Source organism: Eubalaena glacialis, chromosome 1 (assembly GCF_028564815.1).
Source record: "Eubalaena glacialis isolate mEubGla1 chromosome 1, mEubGla1.1.hap2.+ XY, whole genome shotgun sequence".
NCBI classification, from domain to species: domain Eukaryota; kingdom Metazoa; phylum Chordata; class Mammalia; order Artiodactyla; family Balaenidae; genus Eubalaena; species Eubalaena glacialis.
The window spans coordinates 163,374,922-163,396,728 of record NC_083716.1 but is presented as its reverse complement, the minus strand read 5'-3'; the positions used below and the strand labels follow the sequence as shown (position 1 = coordinate 163,396,728).

General features: G+C 36.0%; 1 protein-coding gene across 1 annotated transcript in view; it reads right to left on the bottom strand.

Moving 5' to 3' along the window:
- The window catches only part of GALNT13 (polypeptide N-acetylgalactosaminyltransferase 13), a 474,459-nt gene that overhangs the window by 165,721 nt on the left and 286,931 nt on the right, over positions 1 to 21,807 (bottom strand). Inside the window, exon 7 of the mRNA XM_061200203.1 lies at positions 8,340 to 8,520. Coding sequence (XP_061056186.1) covers positions 8,340 to 8,520 — 181 coding nt within the window. The remainder of the gene's footprint in view (positions 1 to 8,339; positions 8,521 to 21,807) is intronic.

Sequence of the window (21,807 nt, the reverse complement as noted above, 5' to 3'; positions counted from 1 at the left end):
TAGTTTTGGAAGTCCTAGCCACAACAATCAGAGAAGTAAAAGAAATAAAAGGAATACAAATTGGAAAAGAAGGAGTAAAACTGTCACTGTTTGCAGATGACATGATACTATACATAGAGAATCCTAAAACGGCCACCAGAAAACTACTAGAGCTAATCAATGAATTTGGTAAAGTTGCAGGATACAAAATTAATGCACAGAAATCTCTTGCATTCCTATACACTAATGATGAAAAATCTGAAAGAGAAATTATTAAAACACTCCCGTTTACCATTGCAACAAAAAGAGTAAAATACCTAGGAATAAACCTACCTAGGGAGACAAAAGACCTGTATGCAGAAAACTATAAGACACTGGTGAAAGAAATTAAAGATGATACCAACAGATGGAGAGATATACCATGTTCTTGGATTGGAAGAATCAATATTGTGAAAATGACTATACTCCCCAAAGCAATCTACATTTTCAATGCAATCCCTATCAAATTACCAATGGCATTTTTTTACGGAACTAGAACAAATTATGTTAAAATTTGTATGGAGACACAAAAGACCCCGCATAGCCAAAGCAGTCTTGAGGGAAAAAAACAGAGCTGGAGGAATCAGACTCCCTGACTTCAGACTATACTACAAAACTACAGTAATCAAGACAATATGGTACTGGCACAAAAACAGAAACACACATCAATGGAACAAGATAGAAAGCCCAGAGATAAATCCACGCAGCTATGGTCAACTAATCTATGACAAAGGAGGCAAAGATATACAATGGAGAAAAGACAGTCTCTTCAATAAGTGGTGCTGGGAAAACTGGACAGCTACATATAAAAGAATGAAATTAGAACACTCCCTAACACCATACACAAAAATAAACTCAAAATGGATTCGAGACCTAAATGTAAGACCAGACGCTATATAACTCTTAGAGGAAAGCATAGGAAGAACACTCTTTGACATAAATCACAGCAAGATCTTTTTTGATCCACCTCCTAGAGTAATGGAAATAAAAACAAAAATAAACAAATGGGACCTAATGAAACTTCAAAGCTTTTGCGCAGCAAAGGAAACCATAAACAAGACGAAAAGACAACTCTCAGAATGGGATAAAATATTTGCAAACGAATTAATGGACAAAGGATTAATCTCCAAAATATATAAACAGCTCATGAAGCTCAATATTAAAGAAACAAACAACCCACTCCAAAAATGGGCAGAAGACCTAAATAGACATTTCTCCAAAGAAGACATACAGATGGCCAAGAAGCACATGAAAAGCTGCTCAACATCACTAATTATTAGAGAAATGCAAATCAAAACTACAATGAGGTATCATCTCACACCAGTTAGAGTGGGCATCATCAGAAAATCTACAAACAACAAATGCTGGAGAGGGTGTGGAGAAAAGGGAACCCTCTTGCACTGTTGGTGGGAATGTAAATTGATACAGCCACTATGGAGAACAGTCTGGAGGTTCCTTAAAAAACTAAAAATAGAATTAACATATGATCCAGCAATCCCACTACTGGGCATATACCCAGAGAAAACCATAATTCAAAAAGACACATGCACCCCAATATTCATTGCAGCACAATTTACAATAGCCAGGTCATGGAAGCAACCTAAATGCCCATCAACAGATGAATGGATAAAGAAGATGTGGTACATATGTACAATGGAATAGTACTCAGCCATAAAAAGGAATGAAATTGGGTCATTTGTTGAGACGTGGATGGTTCTAGAGACTGTCATAAAGAGTGAAGTCAGTCAGAAAGAGAAAAACAAATCTTGTATATTAACGCATGTATGTGGAACCTGGAAAAATGGTACAGATGAACCGGTTTGCAGGGCAGAAGTTGAGACACAGATGTAGAGAACAAACATATGGACACCAAGGGGGGCAAACTGCGGTGGGGTGGGGATGGTGGTGTGCTGAATTGGGCGATTGGGATTGACATGTATACACTGATGTGTATAAAACTGATGACTAATAAAACCTGCAGTATAAAAAAACAAACAAAAAAACAAAAAAAACAACTAATACTAAACTTTCTTTGGGTTATTGGTATGGAAATATGTTAATATAAATGTTTCAGACTTTACATGAAATTTCTAAAAATCTTATATGTTCTGGTATAATGTTATAAGTCATAATTCTAGTTATTACTTTAAAATGTATATCTCAGAAATAACTAAATTTCCTTGTCAATTGCATTATTATGAACTTTCATCAAATCTTTAACCATGGTCATTTTTAAGTCTTTTGTCATTTACAGACAGTTCTGGGTGTACTCTGATGCTTTTGCAAAATGTTCCTATAAAAGGGTTTCATCTTCAAGGAATTCATGGAAAAGACTCTGACAAGTACATGTTTCTGGTAACTGACTATACTGCTGAACTGAATGAAGAAGCATTTTCAGAACTCTGATGGAAAACTGATGAATTCATAAAAGTGCTAACAAAAGATCAAGATGAAAGAAAAATTAATTACATGAGACTGAGCGAACTGATGAGGATGATTATAATTTTTGTGACTTTCTGTTTGAATAAAAAAAAAAAAATCCCACAAGGACTCAGAGGCAAAAAATGTACAAATCAATTTTCACTGCAAAGTAAAGGAGCTGTTACAGTGGAGGATTACTGGACTGAATGTCAATATTATGACATAGTATGAGTGTGTTTCGTGTTTGGTAATTGCAATCATTGTTGCTTTTGTTGTGGTCATCCATTTACAATGCTTGGTGTCAGTTTATTTATCTCTTGTAAAAATAAAATACAGTGTGTGTGTGTGAAAAAAAAAGAACAAATTATACTTATGAACATGCTCTCGGAACAGAACTTGTTTCTATGTAGGGGACTTACTGTAGATCTTAACTTCTTCATTTGTAAATAAATTACTATTTTAATAAAAAAAAAAAAAAAAATTGACCAGTGATTGACTACAGCAAGGAAAAGCAGTTGTCTGTCCACTACAACAATACTGAATGTAGGTGTCATCATTAACTTCAACATTTAGCTTTTCAAGGGAATCACACAGGTATATGAATTGTGTTATTACAATATAGCATATCAAAATGATTTAGAATTTCCTCCTCATAATATCATATTCGCTCAGTGATACCATGGTTGATACTGCTAAAAAAGCATTTATTAAGTAATAAAAATCCAAAATTCATAGGTACAAACATACTTTACTTTCAGAAGTGCCACACTCTTTTCAGATGAATTCATGTTAACCCAACCAAAATCTGATATCCCTGGATTATTAAAAAAATATATATCTACATGCTGCACATTTTGCTGGAAACATCAAAACCTGTGCTTATGAAATCAGCCTGGAACCACATTTTTATGACTCATAAAAGAAATTAGGCCCTAAACGCAAAGGGCTGGTTATTAAATATTGTATCTTTAAAAAAATCAGCGTGTTGAAAAACATTTATATTTTATAGATACAAATTTCAAGAGATAGAAATGAATAAAGTCCTTAAACTTTAATAATGATCCGAAGATGCTATTAACAAAGACTACCTTTGATGAGCTGAGTTTTCGAAAGCATTTTTGAAAGGTTAGCAATTGAGAGTTAACCTTCAAAATAAGTTCAAGGATCCTTCTTTAAATGCTTAACTTGGAATATAGATCAAAATACTACAATAATGTCAAGGAAAATAAGCTGTTTTCCCAGTTACATATAAATACCTTTAAAGGTATGTTTGGGGAGTCTTTACCATTTTATCTTCAATTTGTGCTCAAAACAAGAGTACAGCTGTCCATAAAGAAAAGGAAAAAGAACAACCGGAGGTTATGTAAGGACAGCTGCATCTAATCACCATGTCAACTGATACACTGTTAGAAATCTACCTCCCCGAAGAAAGAAAATCAATATTTATAGAACAGCCAGCATTTCAAATATATTGTTAGTTCTGTGACTACACTCTATTTTAAAATTCTTAAGCTTTTTACCTGTGACCAATAGGAAAAAAAGTTGCCATTTATAATGGGGTGTTCTGTGCAGAGTGGTTTCTGCTTACATCACATCATTTCAAAGGACTTGCTAGGACAATCAGGTTGGCTCAAGCTGAAACAGCCCAATTACTAGTAAAAACTGCCTCAGGCTTTAAGAGCTTACAGGGCTTTAAAAATCGTGATGCTATAGTATTTGCATCCTTAAAAATACAGCCGAAAAGCAAACTAAACAAATGTTGAAAATGCATTCTTCAACACTATTTCAAAGTATTTCTACTCTTCATTCATATACCCATTTAGGAGACATAATTAGACACTGCAACTCTATCAATATTGCCAATGGTTAATGGACATAGGGCAAGACAATTAGGACATATAGTAAATATTTTGAAAAAAATCAGATAAAAGTAATTCACACATGTAGCTATTTATATGACTCCTTTTAACTTTAAATTAATGGGGGTCATGAGAAAAATACAAATCAACATGTGTAAAAGTATCTTATTTTAAGTTTATGAGCTCTTGTATTATGCTGCTCTATTAGAAAATGTCATTGTCCTTCTAAATTGTGCCTATTAGACTTTTTTTTTAAGATATACTTTTTTAAAAATTAATTAATTAATTTATTTATATTTATTTTATTATTATTATTTTTTTTTGGCTGTGTTGGGTCTTCGTTTCTGTGCGAGGGCTGTCTCCAGTTGCGGCGAGCGGGGGCCACTCTTCATCGCGGTGCGCGGGCCTCTCACCGTCGCGGCGTCTCCCGTTGCGGAGCACAGGCTCCAGACGCGCAGGCTCAGTAGTTGTGGCTCACGGGCTTAGTCGCTCCGCGGCATGTGGGATCTTCCCAGACCAGGGCTCGAACCCGTGTCCCCTGCATTGGCAGGTAGGTTCCCAACCACTGCGCCACCAGGGAAGCCCCTATTAGACTTTTGTATTAGTCCTGGAAGGTAAGATTATATGACTATGTGTGCCAGTGATTACGGTGGAATCATAGAACCCAAAGCACACGGATAAGCCAATGGAACCTTCTTTTCTGATGGCAGACTCAGAGGAATGATAGTGCAGGCATATGAAGAATACCTTTCACCTCTCTTTTATCAGTGGGTCCTTTCTCAGGTTGGATTAGAGAAGTGAGACAAAGGGTTCCGATTTGCTGCAATTCTTATGAAGAGATTCCCTGGTATAGAGGAGATATCCATGGAGAATTCAGTAGAAAAGAAGAAACAAAAGTGGCTCCCTTCAAAAATTCGCTCATTCATTTAGTCATTCACTTATTCTTCTAATTATTCAACACATATTTTCTTTCAAGGACTGCAAAGTGACAGGAAAGTTGCTAAGCATGGTAAATACAAGTCTCTGAACTACTTTGGCAATAGATATAGGTAATAAAAATAAGACAATATAGTACATAGCAATGATGGATAGGCCATGGTATCGAAACTGCAGGAAATACATCTTTGAGAGAGAAAGAATACCCAGTTAGTTCAAGACAGAACTGAAGCATCCCTGAAACCAAAAAATAAAGTAGGTAGAGCATATTGGAAGGAAGCAAAATTGTTGTCAAAATTCAATCATAAAGACTCAGTACTTAAAGATCACATTTCGAACAACTGCATAAGTGGAGAATAAGATGTGGTACTAGGAACCCTGGTATAAAAAAATGGGAGTCTCCTTATAAAACATCTTGGGCAAATGAACAGATACATGGAGGTGCTTCTAGAAAGAACTGTAACATTTTCCTTAGCCAGATTATTATGGAGGGTCTGGAGACTTAAACAAAACTCAATATAAACAGAGTTTTTATTGAGTTTTTCGTAAATGTGTGTGTTTCCGTGTGTGTTTATGTATACTACAGAAAAAGGTATAATTCTAAGTGTAAATGTGCAAGCATGTGTCCCTCCAATCTCCCCCATACCAACTTCTCTTCTTACAAACTTAGATGAAAAACAGAAACCCAACAATTTTAGATGATAGCGAAGAAATCCATGATTTTGATTTTAAGAGTAACAGAAACTGCCAGTAATGACAAAAATAGTTATCCACTCAACAAAGGCTTGCCATCATACAAATGACAGATTCCTGACTTCCCCAATACAACCTACTTTATCTGATTTTTGGTTGATTTGAAACCTGCTACGGCTAGCATTGTTTATAGGCATCCAACTCTAGTTTCCAGTTTACTTCCCTTCTTCCTTTTCCACTGAGAAGCAATTTATTGTTTCACATTTTTGGTTTTCCCTCTTTGCCCACACACAGCAGGCAGGTTCCACACTCAGCGATGCTGTCTCTGAGACATCCAGAAGCATAAATGCCCCTTAGGAAATTCCCAGATACTTTCAGCATATTCCCCAAATGTCCTTTTACTGCTTTCCAAAGTAATTTCTGGGCTTAAATGAGCCCATTTTATAAGAATAATAACCTTCCAAATGATATTTATTGTAATGTAAAAACTACATTTTCCAGAATATACAAACAGTCCCTCTTGAGCAGCAAGTCATTAGTTCCAGATAGCAGGCATTCTTTTTCATCCTTTAAACTCTAAAGCTTGACATTTCATTACGTTTTGAGAAATGGTTCTACCACTTACCTGCCTTTTTCACTCAATGGGAAACTATACAAAAGACTAACACCTGACTTTTTACAAATAATATTCATCATGAGTGAATAGAATACATATGGTTACAATTATTCTCAATTACTTACATTCCCGAATGTACGCTGTATATAATCACACATAACACATTTCTTTCTTCCATTAATTCTTTTTTCATATTTGAGCTTATATATTTCTACAAGTAATGATTTGAATTCAAAAAGTATCATCAAAAGAAAATGAAAAGGTTATATAACATCTGGACTGGGTTTCTATTGTAAAGAGAAATACATCTATATGTGAAATAGTGTTCCTGGCAATAGCTTCTTGACATAGAGGAGGGTTAAAAATATGTGAAAAAAATCCATCTCCTAATCACACATTTACACATGCATTGCCCCAATTTTTCTTTTCTGTGGAGCAATGTTGGATCTTAATAAGAAAGTTCATACTGCTCATTCCCTTTTTCATCTATAAAAGAAGGATGTTCACAGCCTCATATATACTTTCAGAACCAGAGCATGTCAATTAGAACCCACACTGACTTTTCTAAACCTGTGATAGATGATAATGTAGAAAAGAGGATGTGGGCATGGATTTTTGTTGTTGTTCTTACAGGTTACATAATAATGGCATTGATGACTGTAAGGCCTATCATAAACTATCAAAAATAGGACATTACAAATTATTTTATAAATACAGCTGAATTCCTGTTATATTAATTTATGCTTTGGTTTCTTTGTCTGGACTTTGAGATCTTGAAGACATACCTGTGTCTTCCTCTTATTTGTATCTTCTCATATGTTTCTTTTTTTCCTTAAAAAATGTAATATCTCAGAGGTTTTTTTTTAATAATTAGTATGACTGTTGGAGAAATCCTAGAAAATTTTAAAGAATGCAATAACTCATAATGATGCCATCCAGTAATGGGGTTTTCTCACAATGATTTATTTATTTTCTCTTTTTTAATGATGTTTAAAATTTTCTTTTAATTTTTTAATTATTTATTTTCTTTTAAAATTTGTTTTTAATGAATTTTGAAAAATAATTGTTTTATAAAGAAAATTTATAAAATATAGAAAAGTATAAGGAAAATAATGAAATTACTCATAATCTCACTACCCAGCAATAGCCTAAATTTACTTCTATTTCCATATCTATCCTTCTCTGTAACTAAAGTAGGATAATATTTTATTGTCCCATATTACGCTTTTTCACATATTTATCGATGAGTAATTTACTGTCATTTAATATTCTTTAAAAATAAAAATTTTTATATTTGCACAGTTTTCCATCTTGTTTCTGTAGGAAATCATTTCATCTTTCCCTACTCAGATATTTAAGAAACTAAGGCAGTAGAAAACATCTCTTTATAAACATTAAAAAAATTCCTTACCAACTCAGTCAGCCTTATGTGTGTAACATAGAAATAAAGACTTACTTCCCTTAAAAATTTTTTTCTTAAATTGAGCTGGTACATGTCAGTTAAATTTGGATCGCCTTATATATTGATTACTTCATTTTTTTTAGCATAATACTTGTGCCCAGAAAGAAACAAAGAAAAAAGAATATTTAGGCATTTGAGGTAAGTATAGTCTTTCTCATTTTAGGTCAAAATTGACTTCAGAGGACAACTTCTCCAACACAATTTTCTACAATATTATGGTGATAAACAATATCTTATTTAAACTAGTAGAAGAGAAGCAATAATGCAACACATACTCAGCATGTTTAAAATTTTATTTTCCCCTGCAGAGGAAGAAAATGTCAGCATTGCTTACCTGGGGATATGATATAAAAGAAATCTTTAAATTCATCCATCCAAACTTCTGCCAGTCTCCTGTTGTTCTTGTTGATGACATGACCAGTGCCACCAGGGAAAGTGTATGGAGTTGCCTTCCGAAAAACGTGACCCACGTGGGAGCAAGTCACAATCTCCAATGAGCCTCCACATTGCCAAATCTGGAAAAAAGAGCAATTGTTGTATAGCAATCATTGCAGATAATGCAGTAATATTGTCTGAGAAGCAACTGAGGCTAACTCAGTTAAGACCAAATCTTCAGATCTTACATGGTTCAAACAAACATCAGATGAACACAAAATTTAGAATGGGTATACTTGGGTTTGGCAAAGGATTCTAATTTGGAAGAGTTTGATGTATTTAAATATTGTAGTATTGGAATTGTGGAAGATGTAATTATTTTTGTGTGCCTTTATTAGACTACCTAATTTTCAGTTTCTAATAGTTAACCTAATTTCTATTTAATAGATATTTGGTATCCAAAATTTTCTATAAATAAATGTATTTGTACATGTTGGATGCCATGGTCAATAACTAAATCTGATTTGGAGAAAATGAATCTGCTATACCTTATCCACCTGGAACTTCAAGTAACCATTCATTTTCACCTCTCCATATCTCCTGTATCTTAGGCTTTTGAATATGCTATTATTTTTATTAAAGCATGTTAAGTATCCTTTACATCTATTCAACTTCTATGCATCCTTTAAAGCCCACTTCCAAGATCATTTCTTCTAGGAAGCTCTGTGGGGAGATTTAGTATTGTGTGACTTTTGTACTTTAAACACAGTTGTATTAAGAACATATTACAATGTATTGGGTTGGCCAAAATGTTCATTCGGGTTCTTCTGTAACATTGAATGGAAAAACCCGAATGAACTTTTTGGCCAATTCAATATTTTAAATTGTTTACTTCACTATTGCTCCCTTAAAATTATGAACCCTTGAAAGACAAATGCTATATATTTCTTGGTATCCTAGATTTACTGTTCAGTTGAGGATAGGTATTAAGTATCCATAAAACATTTACTTCTATAAAATTATATTATATAGCCATAGGTTACAATAATAGTATGTATGTGTATGTGTGTTATATATGTATATTATACATATAAATATATAAAATATATAGATATATATATATACACATACTACATTTATTCATCCCAATAAATGAAAGTCATAATTATTGCCATCTGTAATTGGAATGACTTGGCTTTATACCATAAAAAACATTATTCTTATTTTAAGAAGAGCTGCTTATTTTGGAAGAAAAGGTTTTCTCCTGTTGATCCCTCAAGTAATATTCATCTGAGAAGAGGGCTGCTATTGGTCTTGGGTAGCAGTAAGAGACATTTTTTCTAGAAGATGAAAGATGATAAATAAGTTATACTCATCAACAATGTTTGTGCATTACATGTACAATCTATTCTATCTCATTTTCTAATTGTTTAAACAGTGTGATGCTAATAGAAAAGATGTTCCAACCCAACACTGAAATGATGGACAATATAAAAGAGGAATGGAATTCACCATTTCCCTAGAAAGACAGGTAGCTCATTCTTAAATAATCAAATTACTTAATTGATTGGTAACTTTCTCATCTTTCTAGCATAAAGTCTATAAACTTTCTTGTAATTACACAATTCTTTACATTCCTCCTTTCTATTAAAATGGAGGAAGTTGATCCTTCTCCTACCAAAGACAAATCAATACTTGTATGTCAGTCTAGAGCACATTACTTAAGTCTGTCTTAACGACTTCATTGATTTGGTCCTCCCCTTGAGTTTCTCCTGAAACATCAATCATTTCCCTCATAATTGGATTATGCCTATCTTTACATAATACCTCCTAAACCTCCTATCTTTCAAACAGGTTTAAAATGAGATAAACAAATTTTTAAAATTACAAAACACAACAAAAAGTTCATCCCTTGATCTATATTCCCATCCAACATATCTCTTTTTTTCTGTTTCCCCTCACTATAATTAATATAAAATTTTTACTGATATACGTTATATCCCTTCCTCAATTTTCATCTGTTTTTCTACTCATTGTGAAATGCTGTTTATTTCCGCAGTCCCACAATATTGCCATGATGAAAATCACAAATTTTTCCTTTGATGAATATCCAGCAGACTCCTTTCTTGGATCCTCTTGCTTTCCATCCTACTACTTCACTATTTATACATTTTCACTCTAAATTTTTATTTAAATGTTGGCATTATTCCTTCTTTATTCATTCTCTAGGTGGTCTTATTTGTTCTTATTATTTTATGCATGATCTGAATACACGAAACCCCCGCAGTAACATCTCAGCCCAGACTTTTCCTCTGGGATCCAGACTTGTGTATCCAAACACCTACTTGATACCTCCTCTTGCAAGACTCAGAGGCATCCAAATAAACGTGTCTGAAGTGGAATTGTTAATTTATCTCCACCTTGTCAGCCAGATCTTATTTTCTTTCAGTTTTTTTTTTTTGTAAACCATCAATAAATGGAGCCACTATTCACCCAGGCAGTCAATCCAAAAACAAAACAAAAGAAAAATGACAACAGAACTCCCTTCTCCCCCGCCAAAAAAACCCCTAGAAGTCATCGCCGATTTCTTCTTTTCTTTCATCACTTATATTCCATCCATTAACAAATCCTGGTGGTGCTATCTATAAAACAATTCTCAGTATATCCATCTCTCTCTGTCTCTACTGCCACCATCCTTGTCCTAATCATCAACATCTCTTGTCTGTCAGTTGTAATAGGCTCTTAATTGTTTTTCTACTTTCACTGTTGCTCTTCTATAATTTGTTTTCTGCTGAGAAATCAGAGTGGTCTTTAAAATTCTTAATCATGTCATTTTATTTCCCTGCTTCAAATCCTTCAATGGTTTTTCACTGCACTGTGAATATAAATAAAATCCTTTGTCAGGACCTCTAAGAACTACATGACTCTCCCCTTCTGTCAATAAACTACGATGATATTGGCCCTCTGCCATTTCCTAGAATAACAAATCACATATTTTTTTCACACACCAAAGCCTCAACACGTGCTTTCCTTATACCTGGAAAACAATTCTGTCAGCCCTTCACTGGACTGCCTCTTTCCCATACTTCTCATCTCAGCTAACATATCACCTCATCAGATTTTCCCTAATTGCCATATTTAAAGTGCCCGACCCAAGTTATTTTCTCTAATAGCACCCTATTTGTTTCCTTCATTGCTTATCACAATCTGCAATTTATTTCTCTAATTGTTTGGCTATGCACATTTTCCCCCAACTGGAATGTAGACTCTAAAAGGGCAGTGGAGAGGTCTACTCATGGTTGCACCCCCAGGGCCCAGCCCAGCGCTTGTTACATGGTAGGTATCACTGTATGTTGGTTGAATGGAAGAATGGAAACTCAAATTTAACTACCAAGACTAACATTAAAAAAGCAACCCTGGCAGAATGATGAGATTTAAACAGACATATTTTTGGAGGGATTTTAAATTGCATTTTTTAAGGAAATATTTTTAGTACCAAACTAGGCAGAGTAGTCTAGTAAAATGATATGCAACTGCTGTTCCACATGTCTTGGGAACTGAGGAAGGTCTTTGGAGGTCACAACACAACAAATAAACATCAGAAATGGTTGATGGTTTATGGCAAACAAGGTTGCTAAATAACACATTCTTAATTTTTAATGTGTTTTCAAAGTAACAATTCAGTCCAACTCATACTCTCTCTCTCTTAAAAACATGATTTAGTAAAGTACTCAGGTGTTTGTACGGCGACCACACCATTCAGCAAGGTGCCCTGAATTCAGAAGAAATAGCATATGATACGTTATACTTGAGGGGGAATTGAAAACCTTTCCCTTATTGTGAGGAGCACAGTGTGAGTGGTAGAGCTTTCCCTTCCCCTCTATGGATTAGGTATGACTAAAGAGCTCCTTTCTTCCTTCACCCAAGTCATATAAGGGAACTAAATGAATGAAGGAGAGAGGAGAGACTGGCATTTCACTCCTGGCTGGACACTTGCTGAGCAGCAAACTCAGCAGATTAGCCTGGTGCTCCCATTGGAACATAGCAGCATATGGTGAGTGAGTCTATGGGAAAGCCTCAAGTGTGGGGAAAAACATGACCCTAGTAAAATGGGGACCACCTCTAGTCTGGAGAATCCTGAAGGTGGGTTGGGGTTTATTGAACAAGCTTGTTCCAGCAAAATTGATAGGTCCAGTGATGCAGTGATCCTGGGAGGGAGTGGTCTTTGAAGACAACTGGACAAGACTTCAGTGGTTTCAAAACTCTATAGAGCATGGAATATAGACTAGAAAAAAGTGATCTGTGGGACTAGCAATATGGCAGATCAGCAAGGAGATGTACCACTGAAAAAGGCAGGTGGGGACCTTACAGGGTGAGAGATAGAGACTAAGACTTCCCTCTTCAAAAGGGCCTTGGATAACAGACGTGGTAAAAGGTGAAGTTCAGAACACTTTTAAGAAAACAATGAAACCATGTATGGAAGCCTATCATATAGATGGAGGCCACTAGGAGCAAGAGGAACCACGCTGAACCAACAACAGGCAGACATCATAAAATATTTCAGGTAAGACCTGCTGCTTCTCTAGCCCTCTTATTTGACCCCATACACTGTAGAAGTGGCAACCCAGAGAACCCTGCCCTTCCCCATTCCAAGAGCTTCTATCAGCATTGTCCTGGGGAGAGAAGAGAATGTAAACTGTGATTGCTTACAAAATCAAAGCCTTTAAGCTGAACATTACTAGTATTTTTAATAACTGAAGGTGACCAGAAAGCTATAGAATCTGTGCTAAATGATGTCAGATTGGAAAGGAATATTCTTCAGAGCATGAAGCAATGATTGGAGAAAAAGCAATACCATTTTAAGTGTGTATGCTCACGAAATTCAGACTATGCAATAAGCCCTACTGCAAACAAACCAGTGATTTACAGCTGTCCTCAGGGTTCCCAATTTGCCTTTTTGCAAATATGGATTAGCACTGTGGTTGTGTGAGGGCACTTTATTTCTACTCTGCCACTTCTTGGCCCTACCCTGGTTTTGTATGCTTATGGCTTCTATGGCCCAAGCTTGCACACAGAAAAGAAAAAAAAAAATCTAGTTTGAAATCCTTTAAAAGTAGAGTTCCAGTGGTCTCACTCCTTATATGAAAGTGCTGATTTTTGGTTATCCTCTAACTTGCAATGAGATCTTTGTGTGTACATGTAAAGGCATAATTCAATAATGACTGTTGATTTACAAGACAGAAGGAAAACCTGCCCCTGATGTTGATTCTCACAGATGGAGGCAGATTTTTTAGTATATTTAGGAGAGATAACAGAGGTGGAGGTAACTGTTCTATAACTCAGTGGATACTGGCCTGTGTTTTGCTTGTGGATCATACTCTACTGACTCCTAGAATAAAATGCGTACTTTTCCCATTGCCATCTGTGCTCATAGAATGTGTGAATAAATACTCATATTGCATTTCCAAAGTAAAGCATCTCCCCCAAATTTACACTAAAATAAAAAGATCAAGGTAGAAAAGCGTAACATTATGCATTAATTAGGCTGATACCTGGTCATGATAATACCCAGTTAATATAAAAAAAAAATTTAATTGATCAAATATTGACCAGTTGCCATGTACTTAGTAGACATTTGGATACTGTGAAATAATTAAAAAATAAACAGTTCCCAGAAAACTATATGATTAAATATTAAAGTGGAGAGAATTCAAATTGAGTGGAGTCCCTAATGACTACCATGATAATTTCCCTTAGTGTATCTTTAATAAATATTTTGGAAGGATGGATGAAAGGAAAGAAAGAAGAAAAAAAGGAAGGAAGAGTATGACACAGTCATTAAGAATTTGGGCTTGGAAATAAGCAAACAGAATTTTCTAGGGGCTCTCTCACTTACTATCTATGAACACTGGTGAAAATTATTTACATCTCCAAGACCTTGATGTTCTCACTGGAAAACAAGGATAATAATAACTGCTTCCTAAGACCATAATGAGATTGTGTGTATCAAGCACCATGCCTGACACCTCATATGGGAGGAAATAAAATGGTATTTGTATATTAGTTCCTGCTGTTCAGGAAAACCAACATATGTAGATTATTAGCTGATTCTTGCTTCTTAAAAAATATTTAGCTACATTTTGGTGAGTTTTGCCTCTTTTTGAAATTGCAATATCAATGTCTGGGGACTTAGGTGAGGAGTTTAAAAGAATTGCCAATTTGTTCCCTATTAGAATACTACATTTTGTTCTCTGAAATTATTTTACAATGTTTAAACACACAATATAAACTGAATAAAACATGATGTCTCATCCACATAAACATGTGATGTCCGAATTACTTTGTATCATTGAGCATATCTGATTGTTATTTTCTAGGCTTCCAAAAAGATTAATATTTGTATATTACTTCTCTCAAATAAATTTGACCATGTGTAATATACAAACTGTCCTTTTATCCACAGAGGATTGAAGCTAGCTGGTTACTTGTCTTTGTTCCCAGATATTTTTATGAGAGTCTTTTGATGATGGAGAAGGTTATTAATCAAAATGCAAAATGCCCATTGCTCATTTGATTATGTACTTGATTTTCTTCCCCTAGAAAGAAGACAATTAACTAACATACATTATCCTTTTCATGTTTTTTGGTACCTACATCAGTGACATTTTTTTTTTAACATCTTTATTGGAGTATAATTGCTTTACAATGTTGTATTAGTTTCTGCTGTGTAACAAAGTGAATCAGCTATACATATACATATATCCCCATATCTCCTCCCTCTTGCGTCTCCCTCCCACCCTCCCTATCCCAACCCTCTAGGTGGTCACAAAGCACCGAGCTGATCTCCCTGTGCTATGTGGCTGCTTCCCACTAGCTATCTATTTTACATTTGGTAGTGTATATATGTCCATGCTACTCTCTCACTTCGTCCCAACTTACCCTTCCCCCTCCCCGTGTCCTCTAGTCCATCCTCTATGTCTGCATCTTTATTCCCATCAGTGACATTTTAATTAAGGTTCATAAACTTCACAAGCTCCAACTCTGCAATCTCAGGTCTGGTGCTACGATGGTTTCTAGCTGTCCAGATGTTATGCCAAACTCATGCAGCTGCTTGATTTTATACTAACCTTCACCCCCTACCCCCGGCCCACACACGTACTGGCACTGGCACAAAGTCACTGCTTAATATGGCTTTAATAGCAACCACCACAACAATGTATCACGGAGGGCACGGAGCACAATGGTTATGAGTGTGTAGGCTCTAGTTCCTGTAGACCATATCCCAGCTCTGCCACTTACGAGCTGGGTGAACTCATCTTTCTGTGCTTCAGGTTTCAGGTAATAACATGACTTGAAGAAGCCACCTCAGGGGGTTGTTGTGAGGAGCGAGGCAAAGCAGTGCACGTAACAATACTTAGCCTTTATGTGAAAAAGAATTGGAAGGAAGCAAATAGGGGAGATTTATTAAGGGGTTATTGTAATCATCTAGGAAAGAGATGAGAATGACCAGGACCAGAGTGATGACAAGGGAAACAGAAGGGAATTCAATAACTTGACATAATTTGGGGGATTAAAATTAAGAATTCATGTATGTGCTTTCCCTTATCTATTTTGTCCTCTCTAATAAGCTCATTTCATATACATTTTCTTCCAGTAACCAGTTCTTAACTATGCTATCTTTCACTGATCTTAATTTTCACTGACTCATAGCATTTACTACTGTACATCCATCCCACTCTACCCCATTTAGCTCTCAGTTCTATACAGTATGCCATCTTGATAAATATTTGTGTGTAGGCATGTATATTTATGTGTGTACATATTGACATAAATATATTATTTGTATATATTAGTCTTATCCCCCTGACCACATTATTATCTCTTTGAGAAAAAATATCACACATTTCACTTTATGAGACAGAACTTCATCGTCACATGAAATTGAAAGTCACTTTATGAAACTGAATTTCATCATCACATGTTTCACTTTACGTAACTGGTATAATTGACACAATGAAAAAAATCACAGCTTAAATATATTGTGACATAAGTGTGTGCAAAGTTTAAAAAGTGCTTGAAATATTGGTGCTCAGTACATATTAACTGATTGATCTCTTAATATTGATATAGAGAAATCTGGAAAATTACAGAGTGTACACAAAATGTATCTATTATAAAGTGGAATTGGGAACAAAAGCTATTATTTTCTTAGTTCTGGCAAAGCGAAAAATGAAACAAGTTACTATGACTCAGTTTTCAACCTATCTCACTCTACATTCATTGTTTGTTTCAAATAATCCCCTTCAGCACTTCAAGTTTCCACTTTGTTTATACATATTCAAGTAGACTGATGACAAATCCTTTAATTCTTACAGTTGAAACAAAGTCTAAAAGAGCCTTCAGTGAGATCCTGAAGGTGCTGTGATCCTTGATAAGTCTGCAGAAACACAGGAGGTATGGAAGTCATGATAAGGGGCTCAGTAGGCATTTTCTATTCATTCTGGACAAGACACTTCCCAGTTATTCTTCATAGTCAGCTTGATTTGGGGAATGTCTTCTTTAATTGGTTGGTTTGTCTCTTAACCTAGTTTTCACTTCATAGTGTAATTGAGGCCATTTATGCAATCTGGAAGAGGTCTCTAGAGCTCAAGTCATATCCTGATATCACCATAACATCTCAAGATGAAGACTCTTGTACATCAAGCTGCTGTGGCCTTTAAGTGCTCACCTGAGTTGCCAGAGATCACAGATTCAACATGTCTGAGGAATCTATCCAGTACTTGATAATTTGATTTTTTAAATAGAATTATTATTTGTATGAAAAAGAGAAGCAAGCATCTGATTTGGAATTGGAAAGCTGGATTCTGGACTTGAAATCAACACAAATTGATTGCAGGATTTGGAACAAGTCACTTAAGCTTGACAGTCCTCAGAAAATTCACAAGTAAAAGAAGACTAAGTTTTCTTCTGGGTTTCTAGGATTCAGATTAATCTCTTTGTATAGAGTAAATACCACTTTCAGAGATCAGATTTTTAGATGGGAATGATAAAACTCTCCAAAATTTGAATCCACATTTTCCTCCTTAGATGAGCTTACTTTACTTTAGCTGTATTAGAAGTACATGGTAAAGATACCATTCTCTGAACAAGAGAAAGTCTGAGTTTGCAAAACTTATTATGAGGCAATCAATGTGTCTTCTCCCTTCAAGTTTGGGAATTCTGTTTTCGAAAGGTCACAAATGTTATGAAAACAAGGAAAACAACAAAAGCGCTTTTGTTCTCCAAGAGTTTTTCAAGAAATAGCCATATATTAGAGTAATTTGTTTGAAGATTTTATTTTCACCTTGGCATTAAATGTAGAAAATTCTGAGTTGAATCTATACCATTTCATATATCCCATTAATTTGGTTCTAAAAATATCCAGTTATCAACTGCTTTCCCTTATAAAGTACTTTGTCTCTTAACTTAGAACTGAACCTCCTGAAAGCCCCAAATTCAAAATGGACCCTCTTATATCTACTCACTTGATAAAGGACTTAACAAATTAATCCTGAAATGAGTTTAAGGGCAGTCTCCCAAGCCAGTTCATCTTCTTCCTGTGCCAAAGACTTAGCAAGTGATTCTTGGGGGTTGAGGTGTAGGGGATGCGGTACAAGGAAGGGAGAGAAGCAACACGGAGCAGAAGCACGAAAAGGTGTGCTCGTACTGGGTGTGATGAAGTGGAGGAACTGTTCTGAAAAGGAACTGAGGCAGTCTGTGTATGAACCAGTGCGCATCACAAGGATAGTGAGGTAGTTGCGGTCACAGATGGAGTCCTTTTAACCTCGTCTCCCACTCCTCTCAAACACAAACACCCATTCTCAGCAGTTAAAATCAACAGTGGATGGGTCTTCCCTGGTGGCGCAGTGGTTGAGAATCTGCCTGCTAATGCAGGGGACACGGGTTCGAGCCCTGGTCTGGGAAGATCCCACATGCCGCGGAGCGGCTGGGCCCGTGAGCCACAACTACTGAGCCTGCGCGTCTGGAGCCTGTGCTCCGCAACAAGAGAGGCCGTGATAGTGAGAGGCCCGCGCACCGCGATGAAAAGTGGCTGCCGCTCGCCACAACTAGAGAAAGCCCTCGCACAGAAACGAAGACCCAACACAGCCAAAAATAAATTAATAAAAAAAAAAAAAAAAGAAGAGTGGAAATACCTTTAAAGGTACACAGGCCAACATTTTAATATATAAATTCCACTATTAACTTTTTGCCTCTCAACAACTTTCTTAGCCTTGGAGCATTCTGACCTTCAGAATTACCACACATTATGGCCACTGTGTTTCCTGGCATCAGGAGAATTGTTACCTGTCGTTATTCCACATCTTATTAGGACGGCTGGTATTGCAGAATTTCCCAGTTCCCCTTTAGATCAACAGAGCAACACATAGTCCTGACTGTGTTATGGCAAATCTCCCATCTGCTGCTTAAATGACATGTGAAAATGAAGACCATCGAGTAGCCTACCGGATATTGAAACTCCGATGTAAGATAAGGTGGTTGTGCTTGAGAAAATTAGGGCCTAGTTTTTCATATTTACAATAAAGTATTGCCTTCTTATTAGCATAGATGGTCACAGGCAGATAATTCATGAAAAAAGAACACAAATAATATGCAATACAGTGACACTTTTTCATCTTTCAAGAATCAATAATCTTAAAGTTTGATAATACTGGAGGTTTTGGAATATTCTTAGTGCTTTTAAGGGGACTAGTGACTAAGAAAAATCTAGAATGACTGGAATTTGTGTGTTCCTCATTGTATAATTAATCCTACAAATACATTTAAATGGTGAAAAATTGTATGTAGATGAGAACTAGATGGAAAGGGTCTGTGATTATTAACTGAGATTTGGGTCAGATATTTTGCATTTTACACTGGTGTCCTCCTGTGTCTGACGATCTGACCGCCTGTCAGGTATCAGTAACATCTGCAGCTTGCAGCCACAGAGCAGCGCATGACAGCTGTGTGATGCTGCCCTAGAATTCACGCCAGAACAGTCCCCTCTGAATACCAGTAGACCACCTGGGTATCCAGCTACAGTGTGTGACAACATCTCGTGCTCTTTACGAATGCCAGAGATACTTAAAAAGAAATTGGATGGGGTAGGAAAAGAAAACCTGGTACCTCCAAAAGAGTTATCCTTCAGTGACTCAGTTTCTCCATCTTTAAACCATCCACCTCCCCTGATTGCAGCTATATTTTAGTTTAAATGAAACTTCCTGTATAACTTGCAAAGCTGTCAAGTGCTTTTCAAATGGAAGGCCCGTGATAAATTTGAGGAGAGGGAATGACCTCTCTCCTCTCAAGCATTTTCCCTCAGAACTTGGCTGGCATCTACCGAGCAAATATTTACTAGCCATTGACTTTGTGTCAAGCACCATGCTGGGCTCTGGGGCATAGAGAAAGGATAATGAAACACGGCTCTCTGTCTTCAAGTAGCTCACAGGCCAGTCTAGGTGTTGTGAGTGTTAGGACTGAGCATATTAATGTCTAGTCATCAGTTTGCACTTGACAGTTGAAGAACAGTCTCTCATGCCTACAAGAAAAGGACTGTCTTAAGAGGTACTCACTCCAACCATAATCCCTTCATGGACAGAATTTTCCTGGTTTTTAATCAGCTGGAGACATTTTGTTTTTTTATCAAGGACCTGAGACATTTTCATACAAAGCCATACGTTTTGCTTCAGATAAAGAATTTCCCTTGGCAACACCTACAAAACTCGAATGCCATCTATGGAACACTATGATTCCCTTCCAAAAATCATCTTGCAGGTATCTTTTTTTTTGCTGTAAAATGTTTAGTGAGATAAATGTGAAACATATAAAAATATCCATATTGATATCACCTCAAGCGCTCATTACAAATACCCACAAAACCCACTGTGAAGGGAAGTTATACTCTACTTTGACAGTTTTTAGTTTCTTAAAAACAAATTGGTAGTAGTCAATGTAGGTTACATTACACCTTAGAAGAATAGTAAAGGAGGAACCATGAAATAGCAACACGCAGAATGTTACTTTGCTCACTTATCAGTCACAAACCAGGAGAAGGCAGTGCACGGTTTATTTCTCCAGATATGATGCTTAAAGCACAGGGAAGATAATTTCCTCTTCTCTGTTTCATTAAAATTGCAAGATGTCATTCTTAGGACATTTAAAGGTTGTTTCATAGAGAACATCATTGCTCATCCAGATGCTTGTTGAGGAAGCTGCCTTTAATCCAAAACTGTCTCCTCCCATCAAGCTCCCAATATCAGTCCCATCCTCTCTGCACATAATCTTCTGCTTTCCACTTTTCTTGAGCTCAGAAACAGTTGATCCAACTTTCTATTCATTTCCACCTTGAAATATCTCATATAGCCTTAGCTTCTTTTCTCCATTTTAAGAAAGAGGGTCAACTCTCCAAAGTTAAATATCCTGCCTTTAGGACCTTAAACTCAAATAGAAGAATTCTAGACTAGGAGCAGAAGGTGTGGGTTTGATGCTCAGCCCTTACAACTTCCAGCCACATGACTTAGTTTCTTTGCAACTCAAAACCTTTAATTATAGAAGAAGACAATAACAACGACTCATCCACAGTGCTCTGGTAAGAACATAGTGAAATAGTGAGCATAAAACTGTGTTGTAAACTAAAAAGTATTACACAGGTGTACTTTATTATATCTAGAATATTCTTCCAACATCTGTAGATATTTATCTCATCAGTTGTTCCTTTCTCTTTCTTTTTCAGTACCTTCTAGATTTTTAAATCCTTTCTATCATCTTACATTTACTTTATCTCCTATGATAAAATAAAAGAATAGCAAACATAAAATAATTACTTTGATCATATTTACCCTTTAAGTTACCATGCATTTTCTTTCCTGTTTGCTGAGAAACTTCTTAAAAAGTTTGGCTTTTCTCTACGTTATCTTTACAATTCAATGTTCTTAACATCTTATATTCTAGTATCTCGATTCTATCATCTGAAACTACACATGAAACTTTTTATGAGCTCTCATTATTCTTTCTCACTTCTCTGCAGCATTTGACACTGTTGACAATCACCATAACATTCTAAGTTCTTCTGATATATATATTTGTTCTTCCCTGACAGCTTTGTCCTAGCGTTTGCTTTCTCTTTTTTTCTCCTACCCCTAAATGTAGGTGCTACCTAAGGACATGCCTTGCTATTCCGCCCTCCGTATTTTCTTTCTTGGCAAACATCCATTCTCATATGCTCATTAAACTATCAATTCTGTAAAGCTAACTCTCAAATCTGTCACCTTCCTTATACTTTGCCTCCACTCTGTAACACATTTCCAACTTCCTCAGGTACACCTTTAACTTTCCATGACCTTAAAGAGTCAAGTTTCCATTCTGTTCCCCCAAAATGAAAAGAAAGCTTG